This window comes from Leiobunum rupestre, chromosome 4 (assembly GCF_980474605.1).
Source record: "Leiobunum rupestre chromosome 4, qqLeiRupe1.1.hap1, whole genome shotgun sequence".
In the NCBI taxonomy this organism is placed as follows: Eukaryota; Metazoa; Arthropoda; class Arachnida; order Opiliones; family Sclerosomatidae; genus Leiobunum; species Leiobunum rupestre.
Window position 1 is genome coordinate 29305112 of NC_143387.1, and position 16903 is coordinate 29322014.

General features: G+C 35.2%; 2 protein-coding genes across 7 annotated transcripts; both read left to right on the top strand.

The window, feature by feature from the left end:
- Window positions 1–1590: 1590 nt before the first annotated feature.
- On the top strand, window positions 1591–4712 carry LOC149947420 (uncharacterized). 2 transcript variants are annotated; one of them, XM_090171531.1, is made up of 8 exons: window positions 1591–1650; window positions 1751–1864; window positions 1924–2453; window positions 2528–3026; window positions 3092–3267; window positions 3338–3488; window positions 4091–4298; window positions 4365–4711. In XM_090171531.1, the coding sequence occupies exons 2-8, from the start codon at window positions 1774–1776 to the stop codon at window positions 4633–4635; spliced, it is 1926 nt and encodes a 641-aa protein (XP_090027657.1). In that variant the 5' UTR covers window positions 1591–1650; window positions 1751–1773; the 3' UTR covers window positions 4636–4711. The 2 variants fall into 2 exon arrangements, with proteins under 2 accessions (XP_090027657.1, XP_090027658.1); XM_090171532.1 differs by having other exon boundaries at window positions 1608–1650; window positions 1733–1864; window positions 4365–4712.
- A 419-nt stretch (window positions 4713–5131) lies between these two features.
- yem (yemanuclein) lies at window positions 5132–16010 on the top strand. Of its 5 annotated transcripts, none has more exons than XM_090171311.1 (17): window positions 5482–5620; window positions 6699–7154; window positions 9260–9352; window positions 9414–9521; window positions 9583–9708; window positions 9768–9949; window positions 10014–10545; window positions 10624–10691; window positions 10748–10917; window positions 10978–11095; window positions 11162–11305; window positions 11378–11416; window positions 11480–12633; window positions 13019–13248; window positions 13664–13798; window positions 13860–14061; window positions 15127–16010. In XM_090171311.1, the coding sequence occupies exons 2-17, from the start codon at window positions 6987–6989 to the stop codon at window positions 15162–15164; spliced, it is 3507 nt and encodes a 1168-aa protein (XP_090027437.1). In that variant the 5' UTR covers window positions 5482–5620; window positions 6699–6986; the 3' UTR covers window positions 15165–16010. The 5 variants fall into 5 exon arrangements, with proteins under 5 accessions (XP_090027441.1, XP_090027437.1, XP_090027439.1 ...); XM_090171313.1 differs by having other exon boundaries at window positions 13670–13798; XM_090171312.1 differs by having other exon boundaries at window positions 9771–9949.
- Window positions 16011–16903: the final 893 nt, after the last annotated feature.

Below are 16903 nucleotides of genomic sequence, written 5' to 3' on the forward strand. Positions count from 1 at the left end.
CGTGAAAGACATATTGGGTGCTGATTTACATTTCAATGCTCTATTTAGTTTATATTGGCTATACTTTCCACGAAAAGTGGTATTTTGCTTTATGTGACATTAAATTAGCCTTCAACTCACCTCCGACATTAAGTATAGTATCATACGGAATTTCCGTAGGAAGCAATCCGGCTGTTCTAAAATCTTTGAGATCCTTACACAGCGATTCATAACCTAATCCATTTCTATTCGCTGGACATACCATTCTATCAGAAGCAGGCAAAGTCGCTTGACAAATAACGCATAACTCCCAGTCAAAGGTCTTCTGGTTTTTCGAAAGCTTTGTAATTTCATTTTCGTTTGTAACTACTATAGAAAATCGCTTATCCATAACACGACGTGGTTTTACAATTTTGTCTAAATTTATCAATTCTTAAAGTAATACACGACATTAAAGCAGAGAGGGCAGAAGTTTCAATATACTACACAATCCACTGGATAGATCTGAGACATTTCATGCTCTAACGTCTCGTCTATCTCACTGAGATAACCGCCAGACCATACTTTACGAAGGTAGAGTGTAAATTTCCCCCTGTAATAATATCTGCATTGAATTGTGGGGATAACTATAATGCGCGCCATCTTCAATTCCATCTACGGCATTCCAGTAAAACAATTAGGGAAGGCAATTAGGGATTAAGCAAAAGACAAGTTTTCACATCGGGTATAGATTTTTTTGGTAAGAAACTGTGGGCTTATACATATTTTCAGTTGCGGGGTTTAATTCGAAATCCGCCATCTTGGGTCCAATATGCCCGACGAAAAAAATTAAAACCAGATTTTTTAACATAAAATGGCCGCCATCTTGGACTCAAGATGGCTGACAAATTCGAAAAAATAGGGTATATATCCAAACACCTACGATTGTTGTTATCGTTGTCATTTTGTCGTTAGCTCAACTAGGATGTTCAGGAAAAAATAAAAACCTAATTTCACACAAAAAAAAAGTCGCCATCTTGGATTCAAAATGACAGTGATTTGAAAAAATCCTATAAATATGAAATTTGCTAAAAGACATATCATTTGCACTTCAAACTGGCTTATTTGAAGTATGAAACTGTGTGTTTATACGTATTTTCAGTTGCGGGGTTAATTTCAAAATCCGCCATCTTGGATTCAAGATGGCGGATGAATTCGAAACAAATTAGGAAAATGTCCAAATACCTACGAATATTAATTCCGTTGTCAGTTTGTCGATAACTTTAATAGAACTTCCAGAAAAAAATAAAAACCGGAATTTCCAACATAAACTGGCCGCCATCTTGGATCCAAGATGGCGGACGGCTGGGCATACATTCTTAAAATGATCTCCTAGACCTATAGTACATATGTGGAAAGTTTCATGCTTTTATCAAAAAGTGAAGTATTCGGATGAAAAAGTGGACTTATCCGCCTCACTATTTTCAAGAGAGGAGCAACATTTTTCCCCGAATATGCCCCCGTTGGGCCGCTATGGCGCGAGTGTCAAAGTTGGCCGTGATTATGTACAGCCCTAAGTTTTTCAATCAAATTTTACCCGCCTTAACGTTTTTTTTATTCACTGAACAAAACAACAAACGTCAAACGCGCTGTGTTCACATTTTTCTTCTAATTCTTATGCTTCTTAAATGAGTATATCTTTTTTTTTCTGGAAATGCATAGACCTAGCACTTTATTCGTTGTGCTTATTAAGAGTTTATTGTTGTTTTATCAGTTATTTGTTTCAATATAGTTGTTGAAGTCTAAATCATTATCATGGAATCACCAGTGTCAAATGTATTTAGCTCTCCAATCCCTTGGCCCAGCAGTGGAAAAAAGAAAAAGTCAAGACATATGGTTTCTAAAGGTATAATTTTTGGTATAATAAATGTAATAATTTTATGAAACCATTGTATACATTTCAAGGACTTTTCAAACCAAGCAAGCTGTCAAGCAAATATCTGAGCTGTTCTGGAAAGTCATCAAATCCGTGCTGTAGTCCAAAACTAATCATAACTAATGTAAAAAGAAGTGGTGATAAAGTTTATAAGGATTTCATTGAAGATATCCAAAGTGCTATTATTGATTGCTCTTCTTCAAGCCTTTCGCCTAGTGTCATAGAAGATTCCAGTTCGGATAATAAACATGTTTTTCATAATAACAAGCTATTTGGATTGAAAGAAAGTTGTAGAAACATGAAGGAAAATTGTGCTGTACAAATTGTACCCCAATTTTCAGATACTGATTCTTCTCCAGAGCCACTTATAAAAAGGATAAGTGGCTTTAAATCGCCTGTTTTAAAAGAAAATGGTTCAGTTGAACTCAAGACTGAGACATGTAGCTTTAAAACACCTATTCTGAATGAGAACCATTCTTCTGATCATACGACTGAGACTTTTGAAAAGGTCTTACCAAAGTCAACTCCAAATTTTTTATCTGTAGCAGAACCCCGAAGAGTAAGTTAAAGCTCAAGTTTATTATTAGTTAGTTTATTCTTAATATTTGTATCCATTATTACATTTTTAAATAGGCCTTATTAAATGCAATTTTTAGCAGTAGTGATGATGAAATACTTCCATTATCTGAAAGAATCACCAAGACACTACCAACCAAAAAATGGAAATATCCACCAATGACTCAGCCCAAAGTAAAGGGTGTTAAGAAAAATACTGTAACTTTAAATAACGCAAGTGGCGAATCTTCACCAACAGATTCTCCAATTCTTTTCCCTAATTTGGATAGTGATCCTTCTCCAATAATTGAAAATAGAAAAAAAGTATTCAAAACTTCACGAATCATTATCAGCTCCGACACTGATTCATCACTCGAATTGAAGATCTCAACCAAATCAAAAAAACTAGTCAAGAAACCAACTGAAATTAAAAAATCAACTGATGGTAAGAAGACAGTGTCCAACGAGAAACCTGGAAAGTTTGAACCTAATTTGAATAAATTACACATAACCAAAACCCCTGTATCTAAATTCAAAACTATAAATAATTTTGAATCAAGATCGCCTTCTTCCAGAGGTAATAAGGTTTTTCCCGCTTAAATGTACACTGACATTTTAACCTTCTTCTTTTTTTTAAACCAGGTCAAGAATGTTCACTAAAGGAAGCAAATACATTTGTAGCGTCATTATCAGAAAATTACCCTAAAAATGACATGCATCCAGATGCCGCTATGTATGTTAAGAATTTTGCCAAGAAAAAGGAGGATTTGGCGTACTTTTTGTATTCAATTTACAACAAACACGTTTTTGAGAATCAGGTAAATTTTTACAAATTGCTTTTGTAGAAAATTATATTTATATTATATGCTTAATTTTCATAATCTTCAGTTGCCACCCAAAATGGTTATTACCTGGAAGCCTAGAATGACCCACACAGCAGGTTTTTGCACGTTTCGCAAAAGAATTGTATCCAGTGCTCCTGGTACTGAAATTCGAACGGCTGCTATTGACCTTTCTATAAAGGTTCTGGATGCCCCTGGTAAGTTACGCACTAAACCATAGCATCATTTTTCACTAGTGACAGGGTTACCACAAGTTAGAGAATTTAAGAATTTGTGATAATTATTTAGTTCCCGGAAATAGTTTTTAAAGTTGAAATGACCTTTGTACTGAAATATAAGTTCATTAAATTTATTAACTTCTGGGAAATATAAAAGTGAAGAATTGTTTAATTTTGCCCTTAAAAGTCAGGGAAATCTCTGATCTTAAATGGTCAGGGAATATGATTCTGAAAATATTGTGGCAACCCGGCCTGCGATTAAAAAATTAAATTTCCTATTTTTTGAATTTTTTCCTATAAATATGTTAACCATTTTTTGTGGTAACCCTGCAATACGAATTTGACCAGGCCGAAGATTCTTTTACAAAGGGTAATGCCATTTGAGGTATATTTTTAAATACCCAAAGTCTTAGCAGATGGCACCAAGTATGTTAATTTATTAACTTCTGATAAAAGTAAAATAAAGTTAAAAACTGTCTAATTTTGGCCTTTAAAGTCAGGGAAAATAACTTAAATTGGTCAGGGAATTTGAATCTGATAATATTGTGGCAACCCTGAGTGAAGTTACTTTTTAATTTTAGACCGTCTAAGGGATACCCTCGTACACGAAATGTGTCACGCAGCCACATGGATTATTTCGGGAATTAAAGACGCTCATCATGGCACGGTGTGGAAAAATTGGTGTGCGCTGGCTAACCAAACATTGCCTTCCTTGCCACCAATAAAACGCACCCACAACTACCCCATAAAAACCAAATACATCTACAGATGTACTCAGTGCGCTGGAAGGTAAAATTATTATTTAGAAAGTAATCTCTTTCATTTCTAACCATTTGATGTTTTATAATAAATTAGTATTGGAAGACATTCTAAGTCATTAGATATAACTAGGAAAGTGTGTGGGAGATGCCGCGGTCGTTTCGAGCTCTTAGTAAATGGAAAAGTAGTGGCTTCCGCAGTGACAAATTCTGGGAAGATATCAAATCCCACCTTGACGCCCTTTGCGAAATACGTCAAAGAAAACTACAAAGTAATCAAACAAAATGATCCTCATAATGGTCATGCTGACATAATGAAGCAATTGGGTAAACATTTTACGAACAAATTAAATTTAAAAGATTCTTAGGCAAATTTGTATTATGAACAAATTAAATTTAAAAGATTTTTTTAGACAAATTTGTATGATGAACAAATTAAATTTAAAAGATTTTTAGACACACCCCTAGGGTATTATATTTTTATAGAATTTTTTTGATAAAACCTTTTAAAATCGAACCTTTTGTACATAAAGTAAAATAAAATGTTTTAAACTTAACGTGAAAATTTTATCGTTTACGCGCCTTGATTTCGTATAAAACGTGGCGCCTGCGTAACGGCACGGCCAACTTGGATCACGAGGTGTTCGCTATGATCAAGGATCCTATATGTTAACATATAGGATCATTGCTATGATCAAAGTTGGCCGTCGTAACGCGTGCGTTGTCGTAGCGAAAGCGTCAGCAGAGTGTAGATGTATAGGGGAAGGCAAAACCTTCATTTTTAGTTCCCCCCCGGCGAAGACCGCGGTTTTTCTTTCCCCTTTTCGAGGGAACTCTGCTCGCCGACGTCGAAGCCGTCCGTTTTGGGGCGAAGTTGCCGCGACACCGAAGCGAGATACATTAGAGAGAGAAAAGAGATGAGGAAAGTCAAAAGCGGTCGGGAGCCGCCGTTTCTCGGTGCTCTCCTGCATTCACGAATGCTGTAGCTACACTAACCATAGACTACTAGAGTACTACTGCGTGTTGTCGTTTAGGATACTTGTACTATATATTATGGCCTGGCTTGTGCCCTCTAGGTTCCGCATCTGCTGATGATTGGACGACCAAGGCAAGTAGACGAAATTCTTCCCCCTCTTTGGGGTACTTTCCCCTTTATTTCATTACCCCCTCCCACTATACCGTGTTACGTAGGTTTAATAAACGGGGAAAATGTAGTACGACTGACTGAATGATAAGGAGCCTTCATTTTCGACGCGATGCTCGCCACGGAGTGTTTCGATTTATAAAAGCGCTTTTTAGAATTTTCTCTTTCGTTGCCGGCTTCTGTACATTTTCGGCCTTTTCGTTTTTGAGGTATTTTGGTCGGAGAGTTTCGGGGCCGACGTGGCGCGCGCTCGACTTTCATCCCCCATCGCCGTTCTTCTCTTTCTGAATGTAGCTCCCTCGCCTTTGATCGCGGCGCCCTAGAGAGAATATTTGCACGAAACCGTCTCCATTTTGTGATAGTTTTTCGAGGCATAAAGGGAAGAAGCCATTTTTGGGCGCATTAGGCCGCCATTTTAGGACGCTTTATGTTTCTCTCTTTCGTGAATAAATTAATATACATAATTAGACACTATTTAACCTTTTCACGTTATACTAATATTTTAATCATAATTTTATTTATAAACACTTCGCTTTAAAGTGGCATTATTTAAATTAGATTGAGTTTAGTGACCACACCCAAACTTAAATTAATTAAAAACATTATTATTTTAATTTTTTTATTTTATAATGTTTCACCGTAGTTTAGTTTAAAATATAAAATATTTTAATTTTATTGAAATTTTATTAGTGATCAATATTTAAAAATAATTGAAAGTGGAAAAATACAGTTGTCACTTCAGTGCGCTAGATATAGATGGCGCTGCTGCCTCTTAGAACGTCATGAAACTATCGTGACGCAATCATTTTATACAGACTGGAAAGGGGTGAATTCTTGCGTTGTCTATCAAAATATTTCTTTGACGACATGTAAAAAATCTCCTAATACTTAGAATAATTATTTTATGTCAGTCCTTTAATTAAAGTTTTTTTAGTTTTGGTTTTTGGTGCATAATTTTTTTTCAAACCGTTAAGCAAAAGTGGATATAAAACTTTTGCGTTAAGTAAATGTGGGAGAGATTTTTTTCTATCTTTAAACTTGAAATAACCCCATTGAGATAATATTTATCCAAATTACTAAGCCTAATAATGATACAGTAAGCATTGGCGTATCATTTGAATGCTAAATGCCAATTTCAACAGTGAATTGGAAATTAGATATCGGTAAGGCTAAATTAGTCTTAATTCTAGTCCGTGATTAAATTTTATACATCGAATCGACACTTTTTGATTTAATTTAAACGTGTTTATAGCAATGTGATAGCAAATATTCTATTTTCGATATTAGGACGAAAATAACTGAAGCGATTCGAAGTGATCGATATAGAGGAAAGTAGGACCATTGGTTTTATCTTTGGCGCTCAGCACCACGTGTAGTTTGTTTTGAGCGGGAATCAGCGTGACGCATCTCTATGCAGGGGGCTTGACTTCCGCGCATGCCCATTGACAACCGGTGGAGTTGGTGGCAATGGCGGCGAAATCATCGCGTTTTTGAAAGTTGGCTCTCCGTATTTTTCTATTAATTTCGGGAGATAATATTCTCCCCTGAATTGTCGCTTTCCAATGCGGGCCTGGAATGGCGGACGTTAGAAGGATACCATTTGAAACGGTCAAGCCCAGTGCCAAAGAGAAAAAAGTGGACGAAGATAGTCGGACATTCAGGTTCACTTTAGATTTGCAGGAATCCAACGAAAAATCCTGCCCCGAGTTTTCTTACGTCGAACTAGTCAGATCTACACTTACGGTAAGCCCAAAATATTGTACCATTTTTTCCCTAGGCCCGAAAAGCAACGGGAAAAATGCCTTTGTTCACCGATAGACCCGCCTTTTGTCGTCAACCCCCATAAACCTAGGGAACTTAGGACTTAGCCAGGGGAACGGGTAATCTAGGTTCGCAGTCAACAACCGGGAAATCGAAGATATCTACCCCGGCATAGAACCTCACATTCCCGCTGGAAAAGCGTTTCGTTTTCCTTTGCGTATATTAGCTTAATATTTCGCTATTCTTAAGCGCGGGGCCGGCCCTGTTTTAGCTCTTTTTACTGACAACTAGAAAAAAGCCTTTATTTTTGCTCGAGAAAGATTCTAGGCGCCATTTTGATAGGAAAGTCGGCAGGAAGAAACCTATTTAATATGCAAAAAAATCTCGAATTACAGGGAAGCTATTTAGAGCGAGGTCTCGTTGAAATGGGTGAAATAAGCGCATTTGGTAGGTATTTGCTCTACAGAAACATGTTTTCAAAGCTATTAGTTACGGTCATATCTACAACGCTCAATTATTTAAATTACGCTTGGAACTTTGGACACTTTTTTTATGTTCCTCGGGTCTACCAAAGACGTTATAGATTTTACATAACCCGGTCCTTTTTATTTTAAACGCGAATTATTTTGAAAGAAAGCTCGATTTTCATGTTAGCTTAAATTCATTAACCATTTTATGACGAGCGTGTGAAAGTGTAAAATTTTTCGCGCAATATTTAAGAAACCAATGGCGTAATCTTCGAATAAGTAATGAGATTAGCTGTATTATACGTGACGTGTGAATATAATATAATTAAAATTTCCTGTTGGTTTTTGGGGTAAAAGGGAAACATGGATTTCGCGATAAGGATGAGTCGCTGAAGGGCATTGAAGGGTCTTTGTGTGTTTGTGTGAGAGAGAGAGAGAGAGAGAGAGGGAGGGAGGAGATGGCTGGCCTCGTCGGGGGTCAAGCGGAGGGTGGGGTTTGATTTCTTTGACAGTGTCTGAGGTCGAAGGGGTTCTAGAAAGGCAGGGTGGCGGGTTTCGCTACGGGAGAGAGAAGGGGATATAAATATATTGGCAAAAAGAGATAGGGAGAAGTGGACCTTTCGGTGCGGTGAAGATTTTCGGCCCGAGGCTTACGCTTGGTGAAATACGGCACTCTGTATCACCGCCATTTTATTTGACGTTACCTGATATTTTTATTGGGATTTTTGCGTGGGTGGAGTTGTCACAATTTTTCGAATTATAGAGTTAATTAGTAGACTTATATAAAATTGAGGTCTTTATGGAATTTGAGAGAAATGTAAATATTTTGCCTACTTTAATTAAAGTTATTCTAATACCAGACTTTTATAATAGTGACCCTGATAAGGAAAATAGACCATTACAATTTTAGAGAAATCGGCAATGAGTACTCCAATTTGCATTGGACTTTTTTTCTTATCAGGGCCACTGTTGGTTTGCAACTCTTCTCACAATATACTGAATGTAGACTTATGCATATTGATAGGTATTAATAAAATGTGGGGATACCTGTACATTGCTAAAAGTCTGTTGCTTATTAATATTTTTTTCTGTGCTTCTAGAAAATAATAGTAGGGCCTGAAGTATATAATATTTATCTTAGAGGGATATATTCATTTTTCAATACTGCTAATAATATTTGTTTGAAGCTTGTACCTGTGCACACTCTTGGATGTTTTAAAATAAGTTTTTCCATGAAAATTTAGTGCTAGGAAAAATCATTCTTATACTGATTTTCTAAAACAATTTTATTGCTAAAATATGACATAAATTATATATATAAATAAACATCCCTAGGCATTGTAATTTTTACAATATACAATGCTGGACTAGTAATGCCCAAGTATTTTTTGAGTTGTAATGTTGTGTAGGCTTTCAAGGTTTGGTGGGATAATGGGGCCCATTTATTTCTTCAAATCTGAAGGTATAAGTTTCATTTTCATGTCGTAGATATGTACACCTTTTGTAACATATAATATACACTTCTGTTAGGATATTTCGGGTTTTATTTTTAATTGCACTATTTTATTCTTAAATTTATGCCTATTAAAGTTAATTTACTAATTTATTTTCTAATTTCAGAAAGAAAAAAAGAGTGAATCTGCGGATCCTTTCAATGAAGAGGATGATGAAGACCAAGTTCGCCGTATGGCGAAGCAATTTGAAGAAAAATATGTTAGTGACTTAATATTAATACTTATTTTTGAACATAATTTTAATTCCCATGTTGTAAAAGGGACCTAAGCCAGGCAAGAAAAAGAAACAAGTTGGACATTTTGAAGACTACATCGATAGAGGAATGGGATACGATGAAACAGATCCATTCATTGATAATGATGAAGCTGTAAGTTAAATTAATTTGATTTAAATAAAATTGTTTACTAACCCTATTGCTTTTCCTTAAGTATGACGAATTGGTTCCATCAACACTCACTACTCAATTTGGTGGCTTTTACATCAATTCGGGAGAGTTGGAATTCCGTACCGTTTCTGATGCAGATTCCAATGAAGTCAATAGGCAAAGAAAAAAGGTACAACTAAATGTCTTAATTACCTTTTTTTTTGCACATTTGTAATGTTTGATTTACAGCAGAGGCGAAAATTTAACAAGGAGATATTACTCGAAAAAGAGGTGAAACGTCGCAAAAGGCTATTACAAACTGCCTCGGAAAAAGTAACAGTTGATGGGGATGGAACTCCTGTAGTTCCAAAGAAGAGGGGACGCAAACCACTTGATAGGGCTAATACAGTTACTTCCTCCACTGAAGAAAGGTAATTGTTTTAAGTCTTTTCTTCTTGGTTAAACCCAAACGCTTAACGATATTTTTTTTCTAAGTGCCTTAAAACAAGCTCGTCGTAAAGCCCAACCAACTGTGGCTGTTTTATTACAAGAACGAAAGGCTCAATTACAGCAACAATTGCAAAATCAAGTTCCGCCTTCCATTCAAGATGAGGCTTCTAAGGCGGCTTCAGCCTTACCTCCACCGATTCAATTACCTAATCTGGTCAATAATATTAATAACAGTAAAAATACAAACCACATCAGTGAGGTAATCATTGATTCGGAAAATGACGATAGTCCGTTACCCGTTCCTGTAATTGCGAGTTCTTCGGATGAAGAGGAAAATGAGAATTATTATAATCAGGGTGTGGAACCCAGTGGCAAGGGGGAAAGCAACAATGTCAACGACGTAATTGAATCCGTCATTAAAAACTCTGAAAAGGGACTGTCGAATGGGGATGTTTTATTGAGTGTCAGTGGTAGTGAAAGTGAGGAGTTTAAAGGTACTATGAAGAACGTGGGAGCTCCTAAACTTCCTGATAATCTACCAACTGATTTGGAGGATATGCTAAACAAAATTAAACAAGTAACTTCTTTTTTTAAATTTATATTTTTACTTTATTTAATTGTACCATTCTAACTTCATTTAATCGTACCATTCTAGGCTGCATTAGTCTCTGCGCAAGGGAAGTGCAAATTCTTCAATGATAATGTTAATAATTTATTATTAAGGTATGATTATTTTGCTTTGGTTCTTGTAAAAAAAATTAATGAACATTTTATTATAGCATTGAAGTTAAATCGCGAGAGTTGCAGTGTGGTCAACGTTCCATGGTTTATTCTCACTTGGCCTCCTATCTGCCTTGTACCAAAGACACATTGCTCAAAAGGGCCAAAAAACTTAGACTAGATCAAGAAGGAGGAAAGTTAGCGGATCCCATGCACAAGCTACGAAAAGGTATTTCCAATTGACTTAGCTTTTTATTGAATAGGGATAACCCTTGCTCTGTATTTTTAGCTGTAAACGAAGCTATGGTTTCCATGATTGAAAAATACAAGAATGCCTTGCAAAATTCTAAGGAAGAGAATAATGAAAATCAAATTCGCAAGAAATTTGATTGGAATGATCATTTAAGGTATTTTTGATAATTTGTATGCCATTTTGCACGTAGTTCCCTGTTTGATCATGGATTTATCTCAAGGATGTTGCTGTGCGAGGTGGTCAGTATAAAGCTGAAGTGTTTTGAAGTTTTAAAAACTAGGACACAGTCGGCTGAAGAATATTTACACCAGTTCTTGGAACATGAAGTCAGAGCTTTGTGGCCACCCAATTGGATGACTACCAAGTAGGATTTTATTAACTCTAAATAATTTGTTTGTTTGCTAATGCTAGTTCTCTCCCACTTGTTAATTTACAGGATTTTGCTGAAGCAAAGTCGAAGTGCATACGCTTATTTGTAAGTGGTAGCTTTCAACAATTATTTGATTTTGTGATACAATGTGGGTTCTATTCATTTCAGATCCACGAGAAATAAGAAACCGTGGTTGACAGTAAAGAAATTAACAGTGCAAAACCATGATGGAATGAACCCGTCCGATAATTTATCTCCTGGTCAAATTGCTAGCGAGGAATGTGAGGAGATTCCACGTAGCAATGCTGATGAAGAGGAGGACTCTCAGTCATCTCTCAAATTGGTTATAGCTTCCCCTCCTCACATGCCTCAGATTGATCCTGTAGATAATGACGTTTCTGTTAAGGGAACGCTAGCTGAAGCGGCTAAAATGAAAGCGGATGTGTACTCTGAAGTAGTAGTTTCTTCCGTTAAAAGTGAAGTGGGTATTCCTTCAACACCAGCAGCCGCCTCTTCCAGCGTATCCCCGAACAAAAGAATTTTTACAATTATGAATTCGGAAGAGGCTGCACAGTTGCAAGCGCAAAGTTCTTCCAAACAGAAATCGTACGCTGATGAAATGTTAAACAGAATAATTTGTGCTAGTTTGGCCAACTTTCCAAATTCGGGCTCCTCTTTGGCATTACCAGAGATAGGAGGAAAACCCATTAAAACGGACTTAAATTTTGCGAATGCTGATTCTCCTGGGCTTTCTATCAGTTCTAGTTCAAAATCTGGTTCGGAGTTAGCAAAAACTTCCGCGCCTCTTACCCCAAGTACACCCGCAGTTAGTATTTTAAAATCAAATTATTCGCCACAAACCCCAAGCCGGACTACTAATCGAGTTAGCGTTTTAGAACATGGCAGTAATTTAAGTCCACTCTCTGCTGTTAAAAGTTCAAAATCCACCCCAACACTGCCATCAATGCCCTTTCAAGCATACGAGTTCCAAGAAGCATTTAAACGATCTCTTGCCCAGGCTTCGAAAGACGCTTTAGTCGAAGCACCTCCGAGTCGCGCTAAATATTTAAAAAGACAGTCTGTGGAAAAAACTGAACCCGTGAATTTCAGCACCACATCAAGCTCCAGTCAAAATTACTTGGCATCTCAAGAACTAAATCGGATGGCTGTGTCCAGCGCATCAGTTTTATCACCTCGAGAAAGTCCAAAACCATCAAGAACTCATCGCGCGTCTCCGGAAGCCTTCTCCTCTGCTAACATTTTTCCAGAAGGCATGAAAGGCTTTCCGTTGCCCTTGAAAACATCTAACAGTGTTATTAACAGTATGTATTCAATGAAATAGGGGGGGGGGGTCACCTGTCTATGTTAGTTTCTTTTGTACTTTTAATGCTTGAATGTTGTTAAATTTCTGGAAAAATTTTGAAATTTTTCGCTAATCGGAAAAATTGAAACATATTACTTTTTAAAGGTTTTTATTCTAGACTAGCCTAGAGGTTTAGGTTTGGATTAAAAAAAAAATGAGGCAAAAATGCTGTGAAATTTAATTTGCGAACAATATTAGGCTAATCATGGAATGAAAAAATCTTTCTTTTTCTTTTTTTTTTAAAGTACGTAAAATTTTCCGCAAAAAAGACCCAAGTAATTTTCTACAACTCAAGCTTCGAAAAATGACCCTAAAGAGTTTGGTTTTATTCTTTATTTTTCTAGCTAACTCCACTTCTCTTCCACCACCACCTGCTCATGGATTTCCTACACGCCGCGCATCTCCCAGTGAAAAAATACAAAGCAGTCCTCATCGAAGTAGCTCAACGGTTCAGAATTCAGCAAATCCATCTCCACTCCTTCATTCTTCAAGTGGAAGCTCTTCGCATAGATCTTCCTTCAAAACATCATCTTCATTATCTCAATATGTGGATCCAGCTATAGCTCGTTCAATTGTAAGTCTCATTTTCATTTAAGCATATAAATTGCGTATATACGCTTTTTAGGCACCGATAGAGTGCATGAATTTTCATTGTTTTGATTTCAAAATTTGTTGTGATGACAGTGTGAAGAGTAGTAGTATTTCCTTAAACTCTTGGTATATTTCATTTTATTATTTTCAAATATACCATTTGTTTACTCTTTAATGAAATTTTCTCATGGTTACTGTTCTAATTTTTTTGATATACCTTATTCAAATTTCCTATTGAAATCAGTTATATGTTTACCACAAAACAAACAAAATTTCAAATTACAATACGTATTTATTGCCCAAAAAAATCAAACAAGAAAGTTCTGATGTGCAAAATGTCGTAAATATTGAAAGGCTGAGTTTAGATGTATAGTTCTAAAAAGGCAATTTTTGCCTAGATTCAGGCACATTGGCGAAGTAACAAAGCCAGAGGTTCCCCACCAACAATTTCATCACCTAGTCAATTTCAAAGTGGCAGCGTTACAATGCTACCATCCTCTACCCAAAATTATTCCATACCCCTTTCTACCGTAGTAAGTTTTTCTCGTCGTTGTTACTTAACATACAAATTAAATGGCTCATTTATCATTTCAGTCATCTTCAAGTCCTAGCTACCAGATTATTTCCAGTACCCCAAAGCTTCCGGGTCAACGAGGGTCCATAAGCAGTAGCAATGCAAAAATAGCAAACATTCCTACTCCAGCACATCAAAGTTCTCCAAATGCTCAGACATCAGTTAGCCGGAGTCAAGTTTATAGTAGCATGTATGGTGGGGCTTCTTTTCCCAATAGTCCGAGTATGTAGTTTGTCTTTGTAATTACAATTTTGTCTCAATAACTGTTAGCAAATTTTTCATATTACAGGGTGACCACACCTATATTTTATAATTTTTCTACATTTTCAATGTCATTCTATAATTAACTATTTTTCTACATTTTCAATGTCATTCTATAATTAACTATTTTTCTACATTTTTCTTATTTTTGGGAATTGTTCATAATTTACTCTTTGCAATTTTTTTATGTAGATAATCAAAATATATAGTTTTAAAGCATTTTGAGCAAAATTACTGCAGTTATCTCCTCAGACATATTTAAGCCAAAATGTTTTCCATCCTATTACAGGGTTTGTACGAAACCTGGGTAAGCCAGGGATTTAAATAATAACCTAAAAAGTTGGTGATTTTCTTAGTCAACAAACTTTGAATTGCATAGAAAATGAAATCTCTTCTCTTGTGATATTTAAAAAAATATTGTTTCACTTGATACTTTTACCTATGAAAAACAAATATTAAACAAATTCCTTTTACAGGGTTGCCACACGTCAGGGAAATCAGTGAATTTAAAAATGGCCCTAAAAAGTCAGGGAAATTTAAGAATTTGTAAAAAGTCAGGGGATTCAGTTTTATTTTGACACTTTTAAATAATTCAAGTTATTATTATTTAGATAATCCTTAAAAGGTTTTTTAACGTAGAAATAACTTTTGTACTGAAATATAAATTGATTAATTTTATTAACTTCTGAAAAAAAAAAAGTTATAAACTGTCTAATTTTGGCCCTAAATAGTCAGGGAAAATAACTTAAAATGGGCCGGGAATTTGAATCTGATATTATCGTGGCAACCCTGTTTTAAAAACCACGAGTTTTCCCTTAACAAGTATTTGAAACCTATTATTTTTCTGTTGTTCAAACGGAAATTATTAATCCAATTTCCATTACTTCGAAAAAAATTAATCTTGTATAAATTAACTACAAATTTCCTATCAAGTCTATAAAAAAAGTTGAGCTTTTCTGTGGTGACCCTGTAATTATTTCCACAGTATTTGGTCTTTAACGGCAGTCTTTTTTTTATATTATTCAGGATCTAATCCTCAGTCTGCTCATCAGAGGATACCCTGATGAAGTTGTATGGATAACGCAATTCCAATTCCATATTTTAGAGAGAAAGGGGGCTGTATTTTAAATCAGGCATAGTAAAATTGAAGAATCTCAGATAATTAAAAAAAGCCCTATCAGCTTCTTGTAAATATCAGGCAAAGTCCTTCCCGCTCAGATTCTTCTAATTTTTAGCCAAACAAAATTTAAAAGTGGGTGTGAATATTTCTACCAACTTTTCATTAAACGTGATAAAACTGTTTTGTGTAAGTGATTGTGAAAGAGTTAATTGTGTAAAGATTTTTTTTAATTGTTTGGAAAATTTAAAAAATGAGAATTGATTTTAAATTTCTAGTTGTGATCTATAATGTTTTTTTTGGAAAATTCCAAAACAGAAAATTGCATTATCGCGTTCTTGTTAAATCATTCAACCCTCTTTAGTTTCATTCTAATCAAAAAATTTGAGGTTAACCATGTTTTCTGTAATTTAAATTTATTCCAATCAAAAGCGAATTTTATTTTTTCAAAGAAATCTAAATTTTAGAGTAATATGGCCTCTTTTCTTAATATATCAGTGTATCTTTAATTGCGTGTGTTAAACCCTCTTCCGCATATTGGAAGCTAATTTATTACGTATGCAATTTTTTGTGATCTGAAGTTTGATTGCAAAATTAACCATCAATTGACTATTTATAACAGTTCTAATACTGTACAAAAAATTGTGTAACATAGTTTTTCTTTTATATTTTTTGGCAAAAGGAACAACGCATTGGGTGTATGCCATATTTTGCAGTAGTTGTAAATGATTCAAAATTGTAAAAAAAGGTTTGTTTTTGTAATATAATAAAAGTGCATATATTGATAAAATCCCGTTTTAAGTTTTAGTGGGTCTTAAAGGGGTACAGAACTAACTACGCTGTATTCGAAGGGCGATATAGCTACTGAATGGTGGCTATTTTGCTTAAAATTCATAACGTTGGTTTACAATTTAAAAATAACCTTTAAGAAAAAAAGTGGAATAACGTAACTCTGCGGAATTTTCTCGGATAAGCAAAATACGTAAGAAGTTTCGGCTGCTAAATTAGTCTTGGGAATTGACCAATTTCTAAAAATATTATTCCAACATTTTAATATAGTAAAATGTTTGCCCTTATGCAGGGCCTGAAATAGTGGGCAGTGCTATTTATCGCAAAAAAGTATGAAAAATAATAAAATTTAAAATTAGGAGATGTCGCGGTCGACTAGTCTTCCGGTACATATCGACAAACGCAGCCAATTTTGCTGAACTAAGTTACCTTTTTACAGCTCTTTTTTAACAAGTTTTAAAAAAAAATTATAATTCCAAGGTTCCAAAGCCTGCTTTTATAGCATATTGAAATTATGTTTTTAGCGGTTTAGTTTGTATATAGCGGCTCGGTCGGTTCGCTCGCCGTTATTTTCTAAGAGTTCTAAATATAGAAACTGGTGCCAGTTATTTTTACCATAAGTGTATATAATAACAATATTATAGACTTATGGTTTTACTTTTAAGAAATATTCGAAATCACTGCCTGGCGCCTAGTCAATAGCATTTACCCACTTCCTGCCGGAACTCGGAAAACATTAGCTTTACAGTTACCATTATGGTGTTATAAACGAGGTTTCAATGAAAAATTTTAAGGAAATACTCAAACACCAACAAAAAATTTAATTGATTCGTTTGAAATGGACTTACAATTGTTAGTTTTACACAAGAGTTAAAAAAAAAAACAAGTTGATATCAC